The 20,998-nt window shown below is 35.9% G+C and overlaps 2 protein-coding genes across 3 annotated transcripts; both read left to right on the top strand.

Annotated features, from left to right (window-relative positions):
- The first annotated feature begins 2,351 nt into the window (after positions 1-2,351).
- On the top strand, positions 2,352-9,977 carry LOC120631476. Its single transcript, XM_039901085.1, has 4 exons — positions 2,352-2,615; positions 4,050-4,205; positions 6,139-6,322; positions 8,715-9,977. Exons 1-4 carry the CDS (start codon positions 2,529-2,531, stop codon positions 8,858-8,860), a joined length of 573 nt encoding a protein of 190 aa, XP_039757019.1. The 5' UTR covers positions 2,352-2,528; the 3' UTR covers positions 8,861-9,977.
- A 1,598-nt stretch (positions 9,978-11,575) lies between these two features.
- Positions 11,576-16,897, top strand: LOC120631492. Of its 2 annotated transcripts, none has more exons than XM_039901104.1 (4): positions 11,576-11,808; positions 13,856-14,011; positions 15,152-15,335; positions 16,600-16,897. In XM_039901104.1, exons 1-4 carry the CDS (start codon positions 11,722-11,724, stop codon positions 16,734-16,736), a joined length of 564 nt encoding a protein of 187 aa, XP_039757038.1. In that variant the 5' UTR covers positions 11,576-11,721; the 3' UTR covers positions 16,737-16,897. The 2 variants fall into 2 exon arrangements, with proteins under 2 accessions (XP_039757038.1, XP_039757039.1); XM_039901105.1 differs by having other exon boundaries at positions 15,152-15,249; positions 16,600-16,723.
- Positions 16,898-20,998: the final 4,101 nt, after the last annotated feature.

Here is a 20,998-nt window from a genome sequence, read left to right as displayed (position 1 = left end):
GCGGAACATAAATAATATAAGATACGCCGACGATACAGTCCTAATAGCATCGTCTTTGGAAGATATTCAGAGAATTGTCACCCGAGTTAATATGTGTAGTGAGAACGCTGGTCTTAGGATGAACATCTCGAAGACCAAGTTCATGGTCATATCTAAAAATAAAGTTGATAACATTTACATCACGGTAGCAGGCCAAAAAGTTGAGAGAGTGCGAAATTATAAATATTTAGGTACGTGGCTTAATGCTACCTGGAGCAGTGATCAGGAAATTAGGTCTCGGATTGAAATAGCTAGAAGTACCTTTACCAAGATGAAAAAAGTACTCTGCAACCGCAGACTTAAGATCCCTTTGCGCATTCGACTCCTGCATTGTTACATCTGGCCCATACTACTATATGGATGCGAGGCTTGGACTATTAAACAAGACCTCAGGAAACGCATAGAAGCATTTGACTCTCAAAGTATCCAATGAGGAAGTTCTGCGACGCGTCAACCAACGGCGTGAACTTTTGCACACCATCAAGATCAGAAAAGTTGCATATCTGCGGCACGTGCTAAGGCACGAGAGATATGAGCTCCTTCAACTTATTATGATGGGAAAGGTTGCAGGAAGAAGAGGCGTTGGTCGCAGAAAAAAGTCCTGGCTTCGTAATATCAGAGAGTGGACTGGAATCGCGAGTGCAGCAGAATTATTTCGCCTCGCGAAAGATAGACAAGAATTTACGAAGCTGACTGCCAACCTTCGCTAGTCGGAGAGGCACCGCAAGAAGAAGGGTGTTTATCTTTATATTATAAGTATTTATGTATATTATTCTTAAAATTATTCATCAATCATCTAAGTACCCGTAACACAAGCTACGCTTTGTTTTGGGACTAGATGGCGATGTGTGTGTCGAATTTTACCATGGCGACCATTATTTTATCTATGTCGCTGACATAGAGTTTACATTAAGATTGATCGGTTAAAGTAAATATAGTAGCTGTGTTGTCCACGGAAGTTGCATCCCACATTGTGATAATCTGTCGCAGGAAGCCGTGCGATAAGGCCGTCTGTCCACCGCAAGAACGCTAGGCGAGATGCGAGCTAATTTATTTCTTTATTAAATTACAATGTCATTACAATGTTATATATAATAAATAATTATTATATTTTCAAGAGAGAATGTCAATCTAATCAATCTAATCTAATTATATATACGTTTGAAATTTAACGCTGCTGAGGGCGCTGTAACCAGATTGAGAGGCTACTATGCTAGTAGTAGTAGATCTTTTTGTGACGGAGCTCGTGCGGGGAACTACTACCGCGTTACGTACATCTACCGCAATACTGTGTTCGGATCTGAAGGACGTTGTGAAATTACAGGCACCTACACCTTGTATTAATAGATACAGGGTAGCACGTTGCGTTACGTTACGTTACGTTGCAAACGCTACTTATAATTTCCGAGATAGATTCAATAAATGTAATATGGAATTGTGTTATTATTAACTCCAAACTGCCTCACATCAGTGCCAGATTAAGCAAGCGTGGGGTCCGTAGCAAAATCTTTGAAAGAGCCCTTGGGTTGGCCTATGGGTTCTTAAGTAAGTATAAAGCAAATACAATGCAAATACAATACGTATTTGCTATCTATAGGTTACAATTTTGTGGATAAATAATAGTCTAGTAAATTACTAAAGGCGATGTATGTGTGCGTGAGCGTCTGTCTGTCAGTCAGTCAGTCAGTCAGGCAGAGATGAACTGTATTAAATATGCGGTCCCCCCTTTCGCGCGGGGCCCGTAGCTATTGCTACTCTTGCTACGTAGTTAATCCGGCACTGCCTCGCATAAGTATCTATATTGCACCTGTGTGACCGTATGAATATAAATGTAAAAGCTAGAGCTAAGCTTAGCTAAGCCTGGAAACTAACCGATAATATTTCTTAGTTACAAAGACATCCCCGGCAACGAACCCATTTTATAGCTCCTGTTAGTGGAAATTCGCCTTATTCGGTCCATAAATAAATACTTAGGTATACAACCATACATGTATCACAAAGTGGTATCTCCAACAAAGCATCGCATAGTCGCCTCGAACAAAACGAGGATAAAACGAACAGCCAAAGTTATTGCAAAAAAAGCTCGATTTACAAACAAGTTTTGCCGATTATGAGAACAACGAGTCTTGTTTTCCAACCTCAAGAGAAGATTCAAATAAACAGCTGAGAAATACAGTGTTAAAGTGAATTTCTATAATGAACAGCTAAGAAAACTGTCTAAAATCAGTTAATCAACGTTTATTTTCATATTAAATACTAAATTAATTTTATTTACTTACGCATTTAAAAAAAATATGATAAGTAACGAAATGATCAAGTGATAAAAATAATTTTATTTATCAGTTTTTCGCCAGTTGATTTAACTCAAAATACATGTGAATGAAATACATAAAATATGATAACACTGCAATAAAATCTGTTGGAGTAAAAAGTGCTTCGAATTTAAGTATATTTCGTTTATAATAAAAGGATATTATTATAAACCAAAAATGAGATGTGAAATACCAGTTTTGCTGCGGTGTTGTTTTTGTTTTCCTTTAAGACATGGTTTGCTTGTTTGGGCTTACATAAAACAGGTGAGTGACCTTTCTATTACATATAGATACTTAATTTTTCCTTTTAAAGTTTTCTTCCCTACTTTTATTTTTTTACTTTCTCCTAAATTTTTAAGAAATCGCTCTTAGAGGTTACTTTGCAATTTAGTAAATTTTACTGAATCGTGTAAAACACATAACCATTTGGTCAAAATATGGTCAAGAATTTCTTCTGTTCCCAACATAGTATAAAACAAGGTACTTTCCGCATTTATCTGTTTATCCGCTAACTTATATCCTGTACAACGCAACGGATTTTGATACAGTTTTTATCATCGTTTAGATAATGTTTCATAGATGGTTTATGTTGTGTATATCTGTGAGAAAGCCTAATTAATATTTTTAGTCGGTATATACCAAAAATATAACTATTAAGCAACCGAGTCATCGAAAAATAACTTATCTCTTTTTTTTAGTTCATACCAATACGAATCCGAAACGGGTGGCTAGTAGCACGTTTTTTTGCTGTGAAGAACTATATTATTTAATAATAGTTAACGAGACTCAGTAGTAGTTGTGTTTTAGTAGTAGAAGAGCTTTTTGTGATAGAGCACGTCCGAGGCAATACTATATTCATGCTTATTTCTGCCGCTAAACAGCATTGTTACAATGCTGTGTTCCGGTGTAATTATAGGCTCATGATGCTTAACACCTACCCCTCAAATTGATGGTCACAGGGCGGCATGTTGCAGGACGTGCTCCTTGCATGCCCTGTGAAGTGTTACTCTGTTTATATGCTATGGTTTCCAATTACCATCAGATGGGTCATCTGTTTATTACGTCAGTTATAACTTTAAAAAAAAAAGTTAACGTGTCGTTTCTTGCTTGCTCAGCGAAGTTTTTTTTTTTTTTTTTTTATTTATTTATTTATATATATGTATCAAAACAAGGTTTACTATGACCCACAAATATTTGAATATATTTAGGTAAAAGTCATAATTTGGCCCTGGTGTGGGTGAGTATCTGACTCCTAACTAGTTAAAACTGTATTTAGGATATCACATATTCTACCGCGGACTAGTGGCGTGTACAGGATTCATATTTTTAATACTGTAATGTAATGTAAAGTACTTATAAAGTGCACTGCTAAAACAAATCACTTATTTCTTAGAACTAAATATCAAAACATGATTATATAATAGGTCTATAAACTTAATAAACACAAAACTTAACAAACTAGTATTAAAACAAGAAACTTTACTGCATATTATTACTACTTGACATATTTTAATAAAAACTCACTCATACAATACGCAAATACCGAACAACATTGCCTACTGAAATTTGTGTGCCTACCCACCGCTTGCGCCGCAAACGGTCGCTGCGTCTGTTGGTCTATAGGCGATGGTTTTTCACTTAAGATGGTATTGCGAGGGTTTGAAGATGTGATCTGCTTATCGTGTTACATGTTTACAGATACTCAGTGTGCTATTCGTAGCTTATATGATTTCCAATGCAAGATCGAACTTCTCGAGGATGAGTGGAGGGAGCTATGCGATGTTTGCAATAAGCCTTACGTTGACAGTCGTGGACATTGTGTTTCATGTCCTTTTTATTATCAGTGCGCACACAGTAAGTAAAAATTATCTATTCCATTATTCACTAGCTATTTTAACAGAAACACCGCGTGTGAAAGGAAGATCTATATTCAATTCATCTTAAAGTGCCATTTCCTTACATAAGGTTGGCAATCATTAGGTCTATATCAACTTTGGAGTTCGCTGCTCCAAATAATGATTTAGTGCTTTCTCCAAACTATAGTCGTAATTTTTCAGCCATGATATTCTTCTACGCCCGGCCTTCTTCTGCCTGCCACTTTACCTTGTATGATAAGTTGAAAAAGTTCATACTTCTCCGTGTTCCGCATCACATATCAAAATTATTCTAATGTTCTTGTTTTAATGGTTATACTCTGCAGCACAGGACTATTCCGTACACGGTTTGTCCAAGATATTCTTAGCATGCGTCTGTACATCGACATCTTAAACGGTTTGAGTTTCTTGCACATGATCTCTGCCAGCGTCCAAGCCGTTACAGAGGCCGTTACGTTAAAGAGGAGTACAGATAATACATAGCACCGCGCTATGCGTGTTCGAAGAACGATGCTTGCGTAGGTTTCGGTCAGAGTACTTTTTCATTGTAGAAAAGGCATGACGTGCTTGCTCTACTCTGTAGCGTATTTGAATATTCCATTTGTACTCGACCATTGTGTCTTAATGTCTGAATTTGAAGAACCCGACTGCACTGTTATCGCTTACAAAAAAATATAATGTCAACGTACAAATTGAATTGTAAGAGTGATAAAATGCAGCCTTGTCTTACGCTTCTTTCTGTCTTGATGTAACAGGATAAGTTTCCATTCACGGTTATATTTGCACGCTTTTTCCAATAGGTAGGTACAGATTTTTTATAATTTATTCAAAGTCTAAACCTATCTTTTGAAGCACTTGCATCGATTTAACATGTCGCACTCTATCAAAGGCTTTTTCATAGTCGATTAAGCTGACAAAAAGATTTATATACATATATCAACGTCTTTTAACCAGCACTTGATAGCCGAAAATTGCGTCTAGTCCGTTTCTAAACCTAACTGGGTGTTTGACAGTTGAGACTCACATTTGGAGTGAATTCTGCTGTGAATTACTTTTAAGAACAGCTTTAAAACATGACATATGAGTGAAATAGTGCATTACATCCCAAGTGGACATTTCTTGGGATGTTTTATTTTTGTTAAGATGATAAGGTACATAGTTACTAGCATGTCATTATTATGTACAATTCCCATCATTGTTTAGGGTCTTCCTTGGTGTTTAGGGATTATAAGCTTTCTTAAAATTTTTATGCCTATTGCCTAAACATTTTATCTAGTTCCTTATTAGATAATTAATTGGTGTAAAAATAAACCAAAGAATGTTCCTGTAAACCACTTTTGGAAATTTGATGTTTTTCCGAGACCATAAGCTTATTTTACTCTCCGTCCTTTCAATTATATTTGTGCCAAAAATAAGTTTAAAAAAAAAGTTTATTAGTTACTTGGTTAAGACGAGATAAGTAACACCCTTTCGCCTTTAAAAAATTAAACATGATTGTAAATGTTGATGTTGGAAAAGAGCAACTACTGAGTTTATTGCCGGCTCTTCTCGGTATAATCTGCTTTCCGAACCGGTGGTAGAGTCACTACAAACATTTATACTTGACGTTTCAAAAGTTCTTATAAAGTAGGCCTACTTGTAATAAATGAATTTGAATTTGAATTTATAATATTAGTTAGGATTATGAAACAATTAGCCAAAAAAGTTGGTTTGCAGCATGTTTCCGATCAGCAGTGATTTACATACCTTTGAAACAGTTTTTTTTCCCGGGATAAAATTTAGCCTATGTGACTCTCCATCCTTTCAACTAAATCTATGCCAGTAATCTAGTTGATTGTCTGCTTAAGTAGGACGTGAAGGCATTTATAATATTAGTTATGATTATAAAACAATAATGAACCTTTTCTTTTCAGAAAGACTACAAAAAAATGAGAATATTTTACAGATACAGTATTGTTATAGTAGGCCTGGACTCCGGTTTGATGATCTTATTGTTCATAGCACTTTCTATTTACTACTTATACTTGTCACCTGTTATTCTAATAATATTGTTGTCAATAACGTGGCCTACACTGGTGTTGTCGCTCATAATTGCTAGTAAGTAATTTTTTTGATTTATTAGCTTAAGCAGAAGTTTTATAAGCTTTCTTTACAGTGCAAGCTATACCCCTATCCCTATCCCTACTAATATTTTAAATGTCAATGTAAGTTTGTTTGTTACGCTTTCACGCAAAATCTACTTAACCGATCCTCATGAAACTTTTTACACATATTCTTGGAAGTTTTAGAAGTAATATAGGATATTTTTATCCCGACATTAAGCTCAGTTCCTTTGGGAGAGGGGATGAAAGTGTTTGACGATTTTACACCATAACTCCGACAAATTATAACCGATTTAAATAATTATTTTTGTACTATATAAATTATAATATGTGTTTAATTTTGCCCAAACTATGGTTGGAGATAGAGAACAGAACTCCTCAGCGGGCAGCAGCAAACCCCTCATTTAAGGCTTAGCGATACTGAATACTTTAATTTTTTTATAACTACAACTAAATTTAATGCCACATCAAAAAACAAAACCAAACGCATACGAAGTAGTGTTGCCCAAATGCAAGAACAAGACGAGACTTAGCCAGTCTTGGTCTTGGTCTTGCGCCAATACACCTGGTCTTGGTCTTGGTCTTGGTCTTGCGCTCCCAGTCTTGGTCTTGGTCTTGGTCTTGCAGCAAGAGTCTTGCAAGTCTTGCAATTACCTATTAGTCTATTACTATTTATTAAATTTTACTTTAAATCTTAGAAAAACGTATTAGAATTGGAACATTGTGAGCTTGAATTAACATAGCCATAGTAAAGATCAAGCAGATTAATAAATAACTGAAGATTTGATAAGAAATTCGAAAAATCAACTGACCTATATGTCGTTTTCCATGGAAGTAACTGTTTCTTAATAAACATTTATGATTTATAAGCTTACATTTGCTAAAACATGTAAAAAAACAAATTAATTACAATAACTTGACTGTATTTTAAAGAACAATACTTATCTGTCTAGAAAGAGATTGAACCCTCAACTTATAAGAAATTTAATAAAAGAGTTTTACTATTTATCATTTATTTGAATAAAAAATAAAATACAACACAAATCAACAGCTTTATCATTAGGTTATGATACTTTATATCAATTCTTTTGACCAAGAATTAATACAAAGTAACCATCTGGCTGACTCATCACTTAACCTATTTCTATGTTTTCTAATTACTAATGATGCTTTAGAAAATAACCTCTCAGCAGGTACTGAAGTTGCAGGTATTGAGAGAAAATCACGGGCCATTTTCGATAAAATCGGATACTCTGTCTCATGCGTCCTCCACCAATCTAAAATCACCAATCTGAAACTTATTTATTCTTTGGAACACCTGTAGGTACTCTTAAAATTCGAAATTATTTTGCATGAATAGTGTCAAATGTTATGATTTCGGCGCGGCGGCAACGATTGTTTTAGATTTCAAAAGAAGCCGCCGGCGCGTGTATCATAACCATGTACTTCCGAAAAGCGGCAAATTTCTTTGAGAAGTAAGTACAAAACCTTTGATGCCGCATTATCAAAGTGCCGATGGTTAAAACATAACTATGCATGCACTCAGTTTGATTTTAATAGATATTTTTTTATTCGCTATGTTTATGGTATTAGTCGTAATGCGCATAGGTCCAGTTTTTCATATTCTTTGATATAGTTTTTTGCGTCTCATAGAATTCCTAAGCGTACCTACCTACCTATACACCGAACTGTTACACCTAACTACTCCGTGAAATAGCGCTAAGTCCTAGCTGCAAGACGCAAGAGTCTTGCAGGCTATGTCTTGTTCTTGCTCAAGTCTTGCACGGTCAGTCTTGGTCTTGGTCTTGCTAAAAATACGCGGTCTTGTTCTTGGTCTTGGTCTTGCAAAAACGCAAGACCAAGACTGCAAGACCAAGACTGAATTTGGGCAACACTAATACGAAGTCGCGGGCAACAGCTAGAATATAATATGACAGTAACATTTAATATGTTACTATCATATTATATACATGGGAGTGCATGCTCGCAACACGATAGTATCATAAAAAATGAATGCTCCCAACGAACATAAGACTGCCGGCAAAATCGCGCGACATATTTAAAAATGCTGTAAAATTTTATTATCTTGTTCAGTAAGACGGATTTTTTTTCCATTTATGTATAAATATATATACTAATATATGTTTTTTTTCTTTACTAGTATTTATAGCTCGATATTAGTATATATATTTTTTTTTATATAAGCAATTTTAGTTTATATATTCGAATGCCATGTCTATTTCTATTGAAAAAAACACTTCGCCAACTCTTAGGTGATTGGTGAATGTTTGATGTATGCCTAGGAATTACTTGTTAAGGCATTACCTGTTCGTCATTACTGAAAACCGGCATTAGTCAGCTAAAATCATAATTTATCTATGTTTCAGTCCTCCAAGTCTACCTAATTATTCTCGTGAGAAGTGAATTCGTTAAACTGAAGAATAATTCACAGTTCGAGTTCGTGAACAATGCGGCTGAAGAAAAATGTTCTGCCAACATCGATTTTGTTAAAGAAATCCCTGCCGCAGTATAAGATTCATCATCATATCCACCAATTACCGGCCCCCTACAGGGCACGGTTCTCCTCCCACAATGAGAAGGGGCTAAGGCCGTCGTCCACCACGCTGGACCTGTGTGACTTGATGGACTCCACACGCCTTAAAGAACATTATAGAAGCAGGCATGCACGTTTTCACACAAAAACTCAGGAAAGTTAGAATTGCGTGCTTGGGTTCGAACTCAGTGCATCATCGTTTCAGTTATTAGTATAAGATTAGTAGTAGTTAAATTTAAAAAAAAACCGCTATTACCTAAATATAATAATGCTCATTGTATTACGTCATAATACTCTTATCAGAGCGATCGTATTGTGACAATGTTTGTAGCAAATATTACTCGCCTCAGTTCTTACTGCTTGCTGTCCACCTGGTATAATCATGCAAAGAAGCGCGTGTCAAGTCAAGCTCAACACTCTTGGCACTATCCCGTTCTCTTGCTGTAAGTCCTACCTACAAAGGTTGCCTGTAAGAGATTGCTTGCAGCAATAAAGCCGTCTTTGCATGTCTACATTGTGTACTGTATACTCCTTACTGTTTCTTTTCCTGTATGTTATACGTGCAATAAAGTGTTTCTTCTTCTTCTTCTCAATCCAAAATAAGGCACTGGATTGGCACCAGCTGTGTTTATATTACACGATAAAATAGAAGAACCCCTCAGATTAACTAGAACACGAATTTCCATTTATGGTCATCATCAACACTTTACCGGCCCACTTCACGGCACAGGGATCCTCTCAAGAATTAGAAGTGTTTAGATATACAGATTTCATCACGATGTTTACCGTTAAAGCAAGTTATATTTAATTGCTAAAATTAAAAACGCTCATAGCTCCAAAAGTTAGAGGTGCGTGCCGGGGATCTCCCCGGAAGGAAAGCCGAAGTGTTACCAATTTTGAAGCGCGAACCGCTTAAAAACTTTAGAAGAAAACTTTATGTTAGAAGAAAGTTTGCTTGTAAGGTCAACATAACATTATATAACGTCAAATCGCAAGCTTATATTTTCGCTAAGTTACCTGTTTTGTTTAAATAAATTGACCTTTGCACGCCTCATAAGCGAAGCGTTGAGGTGGGTATTACTGTCAGTTTACGCACACCGAGTGATTCTCCAAAAATGTCACTTTTTTTATTCTTTATTGCTTTTATAAGTGACTATAAATAGACAAATGTTGAGAAAAAACACTGTTTTTAAAACTCATGATATTTTGAAATCTCTTTTTATTATTTAAACTAATTAAAAAAATGTTTAAAAAAGTTCTGTCTTGGACGTCCGTGTGTCTGTATATGCGGATCCCGTATCTTGCGGCCACGATAACGAGCGAACTACTTCACGTTCGAGTTGTTTTTATTTATAGTCTTCAGTATTTTGAGGAATAGAAGACTTTTCACGGTATAATTAGATATAGTTTAATTATTAAAAAATTAAACCCATTCAAATACAACACAATATACCTATGTACCGAGTAGATACCTACCGTAAGATAGATAATAAATTACTTGTATTATTGTAGTACTTAATTAAAATGCATTTATAAATTTAATTTTATTTTTATTTTTTGCATAATAAAACCAAAATTTATCTACATTTATTTTTTTATTTTCGTCTTTCTTTTCCCTCATTTTTTTCTCTCTATTGCACAAACACACGGGTTACAAAAGGCGGACATAATGCTAAAGTTTTTTCTACCAGACTACCTTTGAACGTGCGAGAAAAACGAGTAAGGGTGTAGCTCTTTGAAGCTGCGATAAGAGCTATATTTATAAGCTGGGAATCCCAACTTTGATTTCTAGATTGACTCAGGTCGCGCCTAATCAAGCTCCAACCAACATCTTATGAATCTTTCGAGAAGCGGCACGTCCTGTGAGGAGGACTCTCTCTGGAGCCCGGAAGCCTGTTTGAGTGGGCCCCACAAGTAGTAGTTTTTTTCTTTTTTTTTTTTATAATATTTGAATAGTTTTATATATAGCTGTTCCAAAAAAAATTAAAATAAATAAATGATTGAATCTTAATATTACGTGCGAGACCGTGCGCTAACACGATTTAACATTCTGTCTGTTGTAATAATTACGGATATACGATGTTTGCCCACGTGATGGTAAGTTCAACAAAAGTGCCACCTTGTGTCCATCAAGCGGTAACCACGCTAATTCTTCATACACATTAACCAATGGGAATTGTTTATTTCCCTGAAATAAATAAACCTATTTTACTCTCCGTCCGTCTCCGTAATTTAAGAAGGACAAACTAAACACATTTTCGCATTTATATTATTAGTATAGATTGCTTTTGAATCTAAAAAAAAATTATAAACCTTCAGAAATTTCAACTTTGTATGTAAATATTTTTGCTAGTATTAACATGGGAAGGTCATTGCACATTCTGATAGTATAACAAAGGAAACCAGACTCCTCGATAAATCGGCCATTTTTAAACATTTATCTAACAACATGGCCTCTGCCACAATCAGTGTGGTGTCGAACGCGTTAGTTGGTACAAAGTCTTTGCAATAAAAACCAAACATTCTATCAATTTCATAGGATTCCATTACTAAATCTTATATGGATTGAGAGAGGTGGAGTATAAAGTCGCTAAATCAATAATTCATAATAAACACATTTCACAATATTATTATAGTATTGATATTTATATATTATATAAATACAGAATAATAAAATAAATAAGTGAATAATTATCGTTGATAGACGTAAGAATAATTTTAAAATACCTATATATCAAATTCAAAGCGATGTTTATTTGTACCTAATACCTTTTCTTACTGTGGGAAGAACGATCTTTTAATTGAGTTTATAAAGGAAGAAGCTCAGAAAAAAAACAAGTATGAGGTGTGAAATACCAGTTCTATTGCGATGTTGTTGCTGCTTTCCTCTAAGATATGGTTTACTTGTCTGGGCGTACATAAAACAGGTGAGTGAACAATGAAAAATAATCCTTACTAATATTGTGAATGCGAAAGTGCGTTTGATTGTTTTGTCTTCCTTCACGCCTTAACTAAGCCACGAATCTAATTGATTTTTGACATAGAGTTAGTTGAAACGGCAAGTAACATAGGCTTCTTTTTATACCAGGAAAACAAATGGTTCCTACGTGCTTTGTAAAAAACCGTAACTTATAGTCATGACAGTGTATGCAGTAAGCATATGTGATCGGTATTAACCACGAGATCACACGCGTGGGACTACTGTTCTCTTCTTTATACTGTGGCATGATTTCTTTTCTTTATCCCACTGCCAAAAACTAGCCCCTGGCAGTAATCTCACCTGATGGTAAGAGAAAAGAAGGAAAATCCTATTTTAATATTAAGGATACTTACTTAAACGATAAAAAATCTTCGGTGTGAATTGCTCTAACTTCACAGCTAAATATTAATTGACTGTAAGATGGTGATAAAAAAAAATTACCCGGCTACGTTTGTTGTGACCTTCTTCTTAGACCGGGACGCGTTTGGAACCCTCGTAGCTTCAGTTTTAAGTTTACGAATATGGTTATCGCCATCATCTCACTACCGTGTAATTCTTATGTACGCATCAAAAGTGCCACCTATGGGCCTACTTGAATAAAGATATTTTTGACTTTATTAGACCAGCACGGACAGGAGACAATTATCTCCGCGAAGAAAGGATAAAAATTTATCTTCTCCCACAGCTTTATCGACTCACAGAGCACTGGTGCACAAGTGGAAATAATATCCAAATAATATATGTGTAATAATAAACGGTAAATAACGGTAACTAAACAATAACGGTCGACCGTTATTGTTCCGATCGTCGTTTCAGTCAATGGTCTTCTCGCGAAAAGCTTCGACCAACATCTTAAGAAGCTTTCGCTTAGTTGTTGGATCACGGGTCGGATACAGAAGGCAGTAGTCCTTGAAACGGCGCGTATTGTGAGGAGGTTCCTCACTCTGGAGCCCTGACCGCCGGTTGCTTGGGCATTCAAAAGCCCCGCAAGCGGAGGGTGTTTTTTTTTTATCTTATAAATTTTTAATAGTTTTTTTTTAATTTTTGTAAGCATTGTTAAGAATAAAAAAAAAATAAACAATGAAAATCAATAAATGATAGAAAAATAAAAAACGCTAAAGTAAGGCTCCCACCAGACTAAGGTGGAGCGCGCTTGCCTAGAAAATGCTTATTCACTCTTGATATCAAGGTACTCATATTGTAGGTACTGGGGAAAATGTAAGCTGGAAGGGCATTCCAGATCCTAGCGGTGCGGATCAGAAACGAAGATGCGAAGCGCTTCGTACGCGTCCGCGGTATATCGACCACTTAGGGACAAATCCTTACTCTGTGATATTGTGTACTATGTATATTATAAAAAAAAATGTACCAGGACGCTAACATTTTTTAAAAGTATTATTTACGGACTAATTATATTATATTGTATATCGTATATCTATCTTCTTGCGGTGCCTCTCCGACTAGCGAAGGTTGGCAGTCAGCTTCGTAAATTTTTGTCTATCTTTCGCGAGGCGAAATAATTCTGCTGCACTCGAGATTCCAGTCCACTCTCTGATGCTACAAAGCCAGGACTTTTTTCTGCGACCAACGCCTCTTCTTCCTGCAACTTTTTCCAGGATATTAAGTTGAAGGAGCTCATCTCTCGTGCCTTAGCACGTGCCCCAGATATGCAACTATATAGGATAGTATGGTATATTATATAATAAATAAATAAATAAGCCATTTAATCCCAAGTAGTAACATATTAAACATCGAATTACAAAAAAAAAAAAAACTTATAATTAAAGTTAGTTGGGTATCTGCGGGTAAAAGGCCCCTTCATCTTGTCCCACTGCTCTCTATTAGTGGCGAGCCTCGTCCAAGTGGGCCCTGCGACAGCTTCAATGTCGTCTCTCCAACGAGCTCGCGGGAACGACTTTGGTCGCGGGGCCACCAGTCGCTCGCTCCACCGGTCATCTTTAGAGAACTATGTATATTATTATTATTGTTTACAGATGTTCACCTTACTGTTCTTAGCGTACATTATTGTTTTGTTTTATGATGACTACCGGAAAATATCAGTATGGGGTATCGTGGTTCTCTCAGGAACCATCCTATTGACGATTTTGGACTTCGTGTTTCATGTATTCTTCATTATTAGTGCGCACGCAGTGAGTAGTATAGACACCTTACTAGCTGTTATAAGTTTGATGTCTGTCTGTGCCATTGTTTTTTCTGAATGGTTGAACCCAGTGGCGTGCATAGAGGGTATGCACAGGGTAGGCAGATGACATAAAATTAAGAAAACCCCCAGTACGAGCTACGAATACTTAAGGGTAGGGTTTTTATAACTCGTACAATTCCTATCATTAAGTTTTTTATATCTCTTATCAGAAATTTTGTATATTTTATATCATCTGCATACCCTGTGCATACCCTTTATGCACGCCACTGGTTAAACCTATTTTGATTTTGTTTCTTTTTTGTAAAGGGGAATAAGTCAAGAGTGTTATAAGCTAAGTTTAATAAAAAATCGGCCCAATATGGCTTATGGCAATATGGCTTATAATTTTTAACAACTACCTCAATATGGATTTAAATTGAAAGTGCTGGAATAGGAGAATACTACCACTATAAGAAATTTCAAATCCAAGATGGCCGATAGCACAAAATGGCAATTTTTCAAAAGTATTTCAATATCGGTATCAAATGAAAGGGATTGACAAGTAGAATAATGTACACTATATTTAAATATTTTTACCATTTTTTTTAATTTATACCCGACAGACGCCGTTCTGTACTGAGAAGCATATATAGCATTATTATCCATTTATAAATAATTGACGGATCAAGTAGAATAGTAGAGTAGTATTTTGTACTAAAATTTAGTCCTTGACAGCAATCTCGCCTGGTAGTAAGTGAAGATGCTGTCTAAGATGGTAACGGGCTAACCCAGCCGGAAGTTGTGATGAATAATGACTTCTCCACAGAATTAAGAACATCCAGAACCCTCATTCAGCCATTATTGTATGCAGTGCATTGTGTCGAAGAACAGTAAAAACGCCCCGTTCACTCACTTTACACCCGCGGAATGTTGCTAGCTCGCAAACTTTTCCCATTTTATGGTAAACGTTTAGAACATTAGATGTAAAACAATTACTGTCAACTGCTAAATGGAATGAATTTACTAACCACATGGACCTGTTCGAGAAGCACTACTAAAGTAGAGTGGTTTTTGATGCTTCAATATTAGTTTCTTAATTTCATGGCTCTATTAATAAATTCAGAGATATATTTATTTTTGTTTTCAGAAAGACTACAGAAAAATAAGAATATATTACAGATACAGTATCTTTGTCTTTTGCCTGAGCGCCATCTTTATGGGCATGTACATAGGAAGTTCATTATTGTACGTATTCTACCGGTCTAAATATTTATCATTTCTTTTGTGGTACATGATATTGCCAGCCATGGGTATGACTGTTACCTTGATACGTAAGTATTATCAGCTTTTTGACCAAGAATCTACCAAATTTTGGGTATGGTATCAATTGCTATGAAATAAGCTACAAATTTTATCTACTTTAACCTTTTACAAAGAATGTTGTACTTCATAAGCCTACCCAGTGTTGAAACAAACGAAACAAGAAAAAATTCAAATCGATCGAGCCATTTTCGAGTTTTTTGGAGGCATACACGAGTACCTGTAGATGAGTCGGTGAACTTCGCGCAAGATAAATGACGCCATATTTTTTTATATTATTAATTAACCGTTTCCTATTCGTTTTTCTTTTTAGTTTTCCTAATCGTAAAGTTGACTGGCAGGGATTGCTACTTAGCTATAAGGCCGCCTTTAGTATCCTGCTTCATTCTTCAAGTGTTTGTTCTTTTTTTTTTTTTTATAAATAAAAATAAATAACCGTCCAAGCAGGTAGCCCATCTGATGTTAACTGGAAAACCATAGACTATAAACAAAGTAACACTTCACGGGACATGCAACGAACATCGATTACTCAGGCGAAAGTACACAGCTTACAGCAACGACGCATAATTGCCTGCCTGGCGGTTTTTTTCCAGGATATTTTATTTATACTCTTTATTTGTACACCACTAAGAGAGAAAAATTAAAAGAAAAAAACGAGAAAAAAAAGAGAACAATACCATGTAAATGAAGCAAGATACAAAAGGCAGCCTTATCGCTAAGTAGCGATCTCTGCCAGGCAACCTTAGGATTATATATATATTAGGATAGATATTTAGGATATAACTTCATAATCTTTTGCTTCCGGCACCATTCTACCACAGAACAGCGACACGCAGTGAACAGTGGCATCCTTATGTGATTGTCATTCTGAGCGCTTTTCATCTACGTTTCTGATCCGTACCGCTAAGTTTTGGAAGGCTCTTCCGACATCGGTGTTTCCTGATACATACAACTAGAATGCCTTTAAGGCAAGAGTGAATAGGTATTTAGGTACTAGGACCGCATGATTGCTTTCCACTAGGCTTGATAGTTGTCAAGCAGAAGCCTATCTAGGATTAAAAAAAGAACATGTCCTGCAACATGCCGCCCTATGTCCATCAACCGAAGGCGTAAAATTGCGTATAATACCACCGGCAAGCAAACTCTTCAGAACGGAACACAGCAGCTGCACGGAAGAAAAAACCATAGCGGTAATACTTCCCCGGGCGAGCTGTCACAGAAAGCTCTACTAGCACCGTTTTTTTTAATATAATTTTTGTAATATCTCTGTTTCAGTGATACAGGCCTACTTGATTATACTCGTGAGAAGTGAATTCATTAAACTGAAGAATAACGCACAGTTTGAATTCGTGAACAATGCTGAAGATAAATGTACTGCCAACATAGATTACGACCAAGGAATACCTGCATAAGATAGAAACCTTATTTAGAAGATTTTAGTATGCTAATTTCCGCGCGTAGCGTAGAGAAATTTAAAAGATTTGAAAAAAATAGCGATGTAATACAGCTATACCTATACTACTAACTCCTAAGGAAACTTTTGAATTTACGGGATTAAATGTGTCAATCTACAGTTGATGTATTATTTTAATGAACCTTTTCAAGCCCACGAGCACGGGTTTACTCTCAGAATAAGAAGGGTTTAGGTCGTAGTCCACCACGCTGGCCAAGTTGGTATTGGTAGACCAAGGACGCACTTGGCCAGCGTGGTGGACTAAGGCCTTAACCCCTTCTCATTGTGGGAGGAGACCCACGCCGTGTAAAGGGCTGGTAATGGGCTGATATGATGATGACGATGAATTAGATTTTAGAGGATCAAATAATATTGCGCAAATACCAAATTTTATTTCCCAAAAAATAATAACCTAAAAGGCGATGCGAGAATAAAAAGACGAGTGATGTAGTATGCGATTTTCTACCTACATTCACTTATTCGATCGCGTGAAAGTCAATTACAATTAGTATAGCATCGCAAGAGCGCCATCTATTGGCAGCACTGTTTCACAGCATTATAACTAGATGGCGCTACCTCACACGACTCAAATTTGGCTGACAAAGCAAACACGATCGAGCTTTTTGATCGCGGTGCTAGCAACGATCACGCGGGGAGCTTCGTACACCAGCTGCCGCGCTCTGCCTTCCAAACTGGTTTTGTAACGCATTCTACGGCTTGCGCCAGAGTTACTCGTGAATTAACGTTTTTCTGTGTAATATAGTGTACTTACTCTTATTAGTTTGCGTTAATTTAGTGTAGTTGTAAATGTATGTTTATCCACCAACAGACGTGGTTGATGGAGCAGTTCAGTAACAGTCGAAATGCTATGTTCTTCAGGTAGTTCAGAAGTATGTTAATGAAATACTTCAGAACAAAATTGAAATATTATGTAATAAAACAGTTTGTGTGAACATAGTTGATGAAACACTTCAACAACACTCGAAATATTGCGTAAAACAGGTAATTGACGAATGTTGTATATACTTTTATTGCACACCCCAAAGGTACATAAAAAGAAAAGTATAACAAAACAACGTATACAATTTGGCGGCCTTATCGCTTCATAGCGATTTCTTCCAGGCAACCAATGGCGCATGTTAGAAATACAGAAAATAGTAAGATAGCGCATATATATATGCGCCATCTAACTATTCACCAATAAATATTTCATTACAAAAATATTTGTAACTAAAGACAAATAAATAAATAAGTAACTACTATTATAAATATAATATACAAAATTTATTTTTACCTAAAAATAATTTAATAAATTAAATATGAAACAAAATAAAAGGTTATTGTTAACTTGGTTAATGGAGCAGTTCGGTAACAGTCGAAATATTATGTAAAACAGGTAGTTGTGAATTTGGTTAATGAAATAGTTCAGTAACAGTTGAAATATTATGTTGTTCAGGTAGTTGTTAACTTCGTTGATGAACCAGTTCAACCACAGGCAAAATATTATGTACAACAGGTTTTTGTGTACTTGGTTGATGAAGCAGTTCAGAAACAGTTGACATGTCATGTTGTTCAGGTACTTGTGAACTTAGTTGATGAACCACTTCAACAAGTCAATATGTAACGAATAAGATCCATTTGACTTTGATATTAAAGTATTCCATACACGAGCGATTTACGAGCAAGCAAATCTTAAACTTGGGCTGGCCATCGAGCGGATGTTCTACGAGTAACGGGTAGAGTCAACTATCTCGTGCCGCACATGCTAGCCCTAGTGATATTCAATGCGTGCATTTACACATTGCGCTCGATTACCTCACATATCTATAAATACACTTCGGAATCCCAGTCAGGAGTAGCAGATAGTTTATTATCTATAAGGAACGAAGAATAAATTTCCGTTTGACAGTGAATAATTACGATTGCGCTTTTCATATGTTTAATTAACTTGTTATTCAGCAACATATTAAGATCACGACAACGATTGACCAGATTGAAAACGAAAAAATGCTTTATCGTCATAAAAGATTAAAGAAACAGAATCAAAAGTACTAAAACACATAAATTTGTAAAAATGTTTTCTTTTGCACGGATACAAAGTGCACCTGCATTCCGAACTAGTCGAAACTGTAACTCGGAAAACATGGCTAGATTAGCGTTAATACATATAGAGGTTAATACAAATACTATAATAATAACTTATTTGGATGTGGGGAGTCGTGTCTCTTCATCATCACCACTTCAACCGACTGAAGACTGCTGGTCATAGGTATTTTGTAGGGAGTTCCAAAATACACGGTCCTGGGCCGCTTGTTTCCAGCGGCTCCCAGCGACTCGTTTGATGTCATCTGCCCACCTTTCGTTGTTCCCACCTGCGTTTGTTTTATAATTTTTTTTTTGTCTTAAGTGTTTATATCTAAAAATAACTGTTTCGTGTTGGTCCTAAACATTTTTAAACTATTGATAACTTCTATATATTTTTAAATGTCCGATTGCAATGAATTGAAAAGCACTTAACTGTTATAAATAAATAAATATTGCGATACTAATTATACACAATTGCACAATGCCATTGCAACTCAAATATGATAGATATATTCAATAGTTCATCATCAATAGTTTTCATCACCTAAGTTATCTATAAAATTCATTACTTGGCGTGTTGGGTCGGGCCAAAAGTAGTGTCGTGCAGAGATAAACTAAAGTCTGGAATAGCACATAAGCTACTTTTTATTTCCTTAAAGAAAAACGAATGAATGAATGAATAAATGCATGAATGCATGAATGCATGAATGAATTAATGATTTGCACACCACAAAATGTACGTATAAAAAAATGTTTATTTTATTTACATAGAGTAAGACGAGTTATTTTCTATAGTCGTAGATCAGGAGCCAGAGAATAAATAAATAAAATAAATATAAATATATACTACGACAATACACACATCGCCATCTAGCCCCAAAGTAAGCGTAGCTTGTGTTATGGGTACTGAGATAGCTGATGAATATTTTTTTTATGAATATAATACACATAAATACTTATAATATACAGATAAACACCCAGACACTGAAAAACATTCATGTTCATCACACAAACACTTTCCAGTTGTGGGAATCGAACCCACGGCCTTGGACTCAGAAAGCAGGGTCGCTGCCCACTGCGCCACTCGGCTGTCAATAAAATAACATAGTCATACTATATTTCCCCGCAAAGTCACGGGCAATAAATATTATTGGACAAAAATATAGATTCTCTTTTTTTTCGCGTGCCTTACGGATACAATCAATTATTTTATTGTTACATTTTAATAAGTTCATTCGGACAATTCATGTTCTTGTGCAATCAAGCATTCCACTTTCATAGCGTGCACGAAAACACAAGATTAACCACACCACTTTAATTACACCACTGAAACTGTAAGTGCAAAATAAATGATTACCCTTATAAATAACGCCGAACCATGTACCCGTTAAAAGTAGCGAATTTCCCGAAATGGGAGTTGGAGGCCGTCCAACGCTGCGTTTACCTGAGTGGGCTCGACATTCCAGCATCTTGGAACCCTATCGGTTCTTCGAGCTATGTGCCCTGCCAATTTACACTGATTTTGCGAGTCGAATCTGGATATCCGTCGAATATGGACGCTGGGTTTTTTTTGCGAAATAGACATTCCAGATTCTGTTTATAATCAAACAGGAAAACGGCAATTTTTAAACATTTATCTCACAATACAGAACGTCAGAGGCCATCTCTGCCACAAACAGTTGTACCTCGAATGTGATAAGTGCAGTGTTTGCAATTACTACGCTGTTTTCACATATTTAATAATTTCCTAACTGTAAGTAGAGCTTTAAATTTCAGTTTTTAACTAAAAGTAGAAATATTAGAAACCAAAAATGAGGTGTGAAATGCCAATTCTATTGAGATGTTGCTTCTGCTTTCCTCTGAGATATGGTTTACTTGTTTGGGCGTACGTGAAACAGGTGAGTGACTAAGAATTATTTATCTCATATTCACAAGTGAAATAAAGTTTGAAATAATAGCGCTGTCCCTTGCTTTTGAATTCTTCTTTGTATTTGTCAAAAGTAAGGGGAAGCAATTGTACCTGTAATTACGTGGTACCTGGTATGACTTGCCAGTTCATATTACACACTCATAGATACTATTATCAAGTAGCAACTAGCAGTAGAGCTTTTTGTAAAGAGGTCGTCTGGGGAAGTA

The sequence above is a fragment of the Pararge aegeria genome, chromosome 18, assembly GCF_905163445.1.
Source record: "Pararge aegeria chromosome 18, ilParAegt1.1, whole genome shotgun sequence".
Taxonomy (NCBI): domain Eukaryota; kingdom Metazoa; phylum Arthropoda; class Insecta; order Lepidoptera; family Nymphalidae; genus Pararge; species Pararge aegeria.
This window is presented reverse-complemented; position numbering and strand designations above follow the sequence as displayed.

Excerpts from the sequence above, each read along its gene's own strand:
- LOC120631476 (XM_039901085.1), top strand. The coding sequence starts at position 2,529 with ATGAGATGTGAAATACCAGTTTTGCTGCGGTGTTGTTTTTGTTTTCCT. Across the intron at positions 2,616-4,049 it reads TTTGGGCTTACATAAAACAG|ATACTCAGTGTGCTATTCGT; the intron begins GTGAGTGACCTT and ends ACATGTTTACAG. Across the intron at positions 4,206-6,138 it reads TTATTATCAGTGCGCACACA|AAAGACTACAAAAAAATGAG; the intron begins GTAAGTAAAAAT and ends TTTTCTTTTCAG.
- LOC120631492 (XM_039901104.1), top strand. The coding sequence starts at position 11,722 with ATGAGGTGTGAAATACCAGTTCTATTGCGATGTTGTTGCTGCTTTCCT. Across the intron at positions 14,012-15,151 it reads TCATTATTAGTGCGCACGCA|AAAGACTACAGAAAAATAAG; the intron begins GTGAGTAGTATA and ends TTTTGTTTTCAG. Across the intron at positions 15,336-16,599 it reads TATGACTGTTACCTTGATAC|TGATACAGGCCTACTTGATT; the intron begins GTAAGTATTATC and ends TCTCTGTTTCAG.